Here is a 5,757-nt window from a genome sequence, read left to right on the forward strand (position 1 = left end):
CTCCCTCCGCATATTTGTAATCAAAAGACAGAATTTTCTTCATCTCCTTAGCTATCATACTCTGCTTCCACCGGGCATTCCACTGATTTCAAAACTCTGTCCTCCAGAAAGTGGAGTGCAACTCTTTTGCAGTTATTCGTGATATCTTTCAAAAAAGCTGCGTTAGAAAGGATTACCTACACATACTGAGCAGCCCTTTGTTATAGACAGAAGCGTGCTACATGGCAGACCAATCCAAACTCATCTCTCGGCATCTTCAGCCCATCCATTATCTCAGCCAATCATGGCTAGCGGGAATGTTCCTGTCTTTTTCCGTTTTTTAAACCAACTAGGCTCGTAATTTAACAATTTTATTCGTATTTACAGATGGTATACAAGTTTGTTATTAAGGCACATGAAAGTTCACATGTTCCAGAAGGCATTTCTGCCAAAAAACGCATTTTGATAAAAAATACATGTTTATGTTCAAATGCCTCTCCTGTGAAGTAGTGATGCAAGACATACACCTAGTTTCCTGAAATGAATCACATTTTATGGTCCTCTTATGCCTTGTGTCCATACTATTAAACTGTGGTTTCAACAATCACAATAGCTTCCAAAAGGTGTGATTCATAGTAGTAGAGAATAGGAAAATGGCAATTGGTCCCCTGATGTTGTGAAGCTTGTCAATATTTCCTTGAGTTGACATTTAAAAGGTGGCAGCACTGAAGATCTTTAAAGAGAGCTTTGCTGGTAGGGAAGCAAAGTCCCCTGCTTTAAAATGGAGAATAAAAAAATTCACGGTTTTAATGTTTTTCTGCAGAGTAGCCTCTCCCAGTAAAGCTCCAGAGCTTTACAATATGCAGACTGGAGAGAGGAGGGACCCCCTGTTGCTCCAGCTGATGGAAGAGAAAGAACGAGAAAATAAACAAGAAAAACAAGGCTTCTGAGAGAACTGCCTTCTCTCAGGCTCTCTCTTTAACTCTTTCCGTCTACCTCTCTGTCTCAATTTGACTAAACAGTAACATTATGAGGTTGATATTGGGTTTGTTTAAATGTTATGAATTCGAACTGATATAGGTGTTATGTAGCATAATGTTTATCCATATAACTAGAGATTCCTTGTTCACCCACCCTATTCAATAAGTAGGTCATGTTTTGTGCAATAAAATATCAACAACCATTTTCTAGAGTATTTTCTCTTTTATTGCAAATACAATACAAAAGTTAAGCTTCTTTTTAAGACAGTACAGTAACATGTTAAGCTAGCTGAAGAAAATGACAATTTGTTCAGATGCATCAGAAAGAAACATCAGTACTGAAATAGTACTGTATGTGTCAGGATGTAAAGAAACAAAAACAAAAACATGTCCTTAGAGAAGACAGGGATGCTGGTACCTCTAATAACACAAACATATTAGCCACAGCGTAAACATAACTAATTGTAAAACTTTGTCATTATGATCAAAACGTATTTCCAGTTTAGAATCCAAACTTCACAATTAACAATAATTCGTACACAACTAGATAGCAAAAAATGACAAATTAAACATTTAAAATAGAAACATTTACATACGATAAATAAAGCATGATGATTACAGTTTGTATCATTTTTAAAGTACCCCCCTCGGCTAAAAAGACCGGTTTATATGACATTTAATATCCAGAAGGTAACTTTTTTTGAAGACAAATTAATTAGTTGTATAAAATATAAAATAAAGAATAAAATGCTAAATAATAATTACTTTGAAAATAAAATAAAGCTAATAAATAAATTAAAGGGTTAAGACTGAGGGGTTGGGAGGGGATGAGAGGTGGATCAGGCAGGGGGCTGTAAAACGACACTGGCGTGATGGTGGACTGCAGGGGGCGCCCGAGAGGTCAAAGGGCACTTCCTGTGGCTGTCAAACACATGCTGTCAGATGGTAAGTATATTCTCAGCTGTGGCTTCTCTCTTCTATAGTATGTGCTGTAGCACACACACTCTGACACACACACACATCCTATCACCCAACCTCTGATATGCTAGGCACTAATGGTGCAAAAGGCTGGAATCTCCTGCACAAAACCATAATGTCCAAACTTCTTCCCTTGCCATTCACAGCATGCCTCTCTTTCATCGAAGAATGTGCTATAATCATAATAAATCATTGATGGAGAAACCCTAAACTGCACAAATACAAATGTAATTTATTTTGTTGGATGGCACAGCACATATAAGCACAATGCACTGCAGGAAGACAAAGAAAAACCAACACAACCAAAAAAGGATAGAGATTGATTGCCTGTAAAAAATTCCTCCAGAGAATTGAGGCCATAGAATAGATAACTGCACTACTGTGGTTTACTGCTGAACTGGATAAAAATAAAGCTTTTTCTCTGCAAATACGTGTTTAAAATCCCCAGAATAGCAAACTGCCAGAGTAAAAAAGGTAAGAAAACATACACAGTACCTACTAAAAATATCAACAATTTAATCAGTCCTCACAGAGGATTTCTCAATGCTCAAAATATGTTTAATCAATACACAAAAAAAGGCACGTTGTGAGCCATTCTGATCTAATTTCAGTTCTCTCAATTCCAGCTTTCCTCCTTCTTCTTCGTCGTCTTCTTCCTCTGTTGTAAATTCAAGTGTCTGTTTGCTGGGAGCTAGATGTTGGAATGTTGTGACAAAGTCTCGCTCTGCAAGATGGGCATGTCTATCAGTCTATGTAAGTCTGTGTGTAGATGACTGTGTCCTCAGGGCCGGGAGAGCTGTGTGTACACTGGCTGCTGGTCCCAGTGATGCTGGGGACTGTGGGTCTGTGGCACAGAGGGCACCCCGGTTGTGTCTGCGATGGGGGTGTACATGGGCCTCTGGCTGGGGCTCATGTAGCTGCTGAAGGAGTAGAGCCCTGAGCCCTGGCCCCCGGCTGCGTGGCTGTAGTAGGAGTTGGTGCCACCCTGGTGGTCAGAAAAGTCATACTGGGCACGGGTGATGGAGGGGTAGGAGGAAGAGCTGTAGTGTTGCAGGTTGAAGGAGCCATAGGTGACGTGCTGTGGAGGGGAGGAGTTCTGCTGATCGTTGTAGTGGCTGGGGCTCAGCTGCTCTGTCTTGATGTGTGTGGTGGTCCTCTGGTTCTGACCCTGCTCCCCTCCACTACCCAGCGTGGTCAGGGAGTGCTGCTGCTGACTCTGGCTCTTGGTCATCCAGCTGTGCCCTGCGGTGCCCCCTGCTGCCTGGCTGACTGCGGAGCTGCTGATGCCATAGGTACCGTTGTAGGAGACCTGGCCAGCAGCAGTGCCAGGAGCGCCTGGGTGACCATTGGGGGGCAGGTACTGGTCGAACTCGTTGACATCGAAGGTATCGATGTGGGAGATGACGTCGCTGCTCAGCTCGCCGATATCCACATCCCGGAAGTCGATGTTGAGCTGGCGGCCCGTGCCTTCCTGTAAGGGGCGACCCTCGCGCTTCAGGTCCACCTTTCCCACCTGGATGTCGGTCTTAGGAGTGGTGGGAGGGGTGGGGGGCCCTTGGGACTGGCCTGAGAGAGAGAGGGTGGGTTACATATAGAATACATATTTCTGTAATGCAAATCTCAGAGCAAGAGCAGACCCATTGATTTAATTTAAAAGTAAAAATAAGAGCTTTACAAGTGGTAAAGCATGAGTGAAATAAGAAATTAGTCTAGACATCAAGTTAAACTAACAGAGAAGATGTCTGATAGTATCAGTCATCAGCTGTTCAAAAAATCTATTTCATACAGGTTTATTCTTATAAAAAGTCTAGCAGCATTAAACGTGTCAAATACTTTATATACATTGATGAACACATGCTGAATCAGACCAATGCAATAGGCACTACACATTTTCTCTCTTCTTACCTGAGTGTTCTCCGGGGGAGTGCACTTCTCCTATGCTAGAGGCTGGAGAGTCAGCTTGTTGGAGCGCCTTGAAGATCGCTCCTGGCGATATGTGCGTCTGCTCGCTGCCGTCCTCAGACTCGCTTTGTCCGTTCTTCATGGACTTCCTCCGCCGGGGCTGGTACTTGTAGTCGGGGTGGTCTTTCTTGTGCTGTACCCTCAAGCGTTCTGCCTCCTCCACGAACGGACGCTTCTCTCCCTCATTGAGTAGCCTGTGCGTAAAAGGCAAATGGATACATGAGTAAATCAAATATTCAATTGACAACCAAATAGTTTACTACAAAGGTTAAATGATGTTTACTACAAAGGTTAAATGATGCAAGATCACAGTATCGAGTAAAATGCATGAGTAAAAGTAGAATTGAGTAGCCTATGAAATAAAACTCGTTTCAGTAATAAGACCACAAACGCGCTGCCACTCGAAATAAACATTTAGAAGTCATGACAGAGAGGAGTGAGACTCACCTCCATAGTTTCCCCAGAGTTTTGCTCAGCTCCGCGTTATGCAGATGAGGATACTGATCAGCCAGCTTTCTCCGAGCGGCTTGCGCCCAAACCATAAAAGCGTTCATCGGTCTCTTGACGTGGGGCTTGTTCTTACTAGATCCGTTCACTCGGACTGGCATTGGCACCAGGGTCCAGTCGTAGCCCTTCAGTACCTGGGACACCGCGTCGCGGATGCACACGGGGAACTTGTCATCGTCGTCCTTCTTGAACTCGACGAGGGGGCCGTCCGGACCCATCAGCAGACCGTTCTCTGAAGGTCTGGTGTTCTCGGTGTCTGAGCCAGAGCCGGAAGGGCACGGGGATCCCGCAGAGTCCTCGGACATGCTCGGGCTCGGTGCGTCAGAGAGACATTTGTCTTGTTCGTCTGTCATTTTCAGGAAGGGGTCGAGTAGATTCATACGAAAAATGTTGTCGAACAATTACGCACAAAATATGAAAGTACGGCTCTTGAGGGTGAGATCCCTAGAGATGCTTTACACACGAGGAAAATCTTGACCAAAGTATTTAAAATGTCCAAAAGTGGATAAAAAGTAACAGTAGACGCTATTTGCTCCTGCAAAGAGGCAGTCAACTGCACAAAGCCTTTTGGAGAGAGAATGTCTTTATGCATATGCCTTTCTAAAATATTGTATAATAACCTAGTCTTGTTTGCAGGCGTCTCCACACTCGAGCAACAGCTGATGATTTTCTGTAACTTTTTTCAGGTAAAAAGAGAAAGTGCTCTAGTCTGTCTCCAAATAGTATCTCCAAAACGTGTGCGTACTTTGAACTGAAGTCCTTTGCAAGCGGACTTTATAAGTGAGTTACCGTGCAGCTACAGAATACCCGAGAATACCCGAATGTGATTGGTCGACAGAGCATAACGAACTGAAGGAATTTGATCCCTTCGGCCCCCCTCCCCTACACACACAGCATATGCATAGACATTTTTACATTTGGTGTACAATATTGATGTAGGTATAATAATTCACTTACTGAAATTGATTTAGGTTTACAAAGATATGTTTTTATATTCTTAAATCATAGACTATTTGAGAGTTTTACTCACACCTTCAAAGTTAAACCAGTGAAAACTGAAAAAAAGCAAATACCTGACGACAAAAAAACATTGAGGATGAAATAGCCTAATGGTAATAGGCCTACCAATAATGTTTTAATTATGAATGCATTTGTCTGCATGCGAAATCCCATATCGAAAGTCATACTTTCATACAATGAAGGAGGGTCTGTAGTGAACATGCCCTACGGCTATTATGTGCGACAAACAAAGGCCACTTCAGATAAATTACAAAGATATAAAATACAATTTATTCGATCCATACCAAACCAATTATTATTTTACTGGTTCAAAATTGCCATACAGTCTTTA

At 42.6% G+C, this 5,757-nt stretch overlaps 1 protein-coding gene across 1 annotated transcript; it reads right to left on the bottom strand.

The window, feature by feature from the left end:
- Positions 1-2,146: 2,146 nt before the first annotated feature.
- Positions 2,147-5,159, bottom strand: LOC311126273 (transcription factor Sox-9-A-like). The gene is made up of 3 exons (XM_084200285.1): positions 4,347-5,159; positions 3,843-4,093; positions 2,147-3,503 (listed from the first exon to the last, which is right to left on the bottom strand). The coding sequence occupies exons 1-3, from the start codon at positions 4,784-4,786 to the stop codon at positions 2,719-2,721; spliced, it is 1,476 nt and encodes a 491-aa protein (XP_084056411.1). The 5' UTR covers positions 4,787-5,159; the 3' UTR covers positions 2,147-2,718.
- Between the last annotated feature and the right edge of the window lie 598 nt (positions 5,160-5,757).

Source organism: Coregonus lavaretus (genome assembly GCF_964263955.1).
Source record: "Coregonus lavaretus genome assembly, contig: HAP1_SCAFFOLD_556, whole genome shotgun sequence".
NCBI lineage: Eukaryota > Metazoa > Chordata > Actinopteri > Salmoniformes > Salmonidae > Coregonus > Coregonus lavaretus.

Coding starts and splice junctions, on each gene's coding strand:
- LOC311126273 (XM_084200285.1), bottom strand. CDS start 4,786: ATGAATCTACTCGACCCCTTCCTGAAAATGACAGACGAACAAGACAAA. Junction 4,094..4,346: donor ACTCTGGGGAAACTATGGAG/GTGAGTCTCACT, acceptor TTTTACGCACAG/GCTACTCAATGAGGGAGAGA. Junction 3,504..3,842: donor CTCCCCCGGAGAACACTCAG/GTAAGAAGAGAG, acceptor TCTCTCTCTCAG/GCCAGTCCCAAGGGCCCCCC.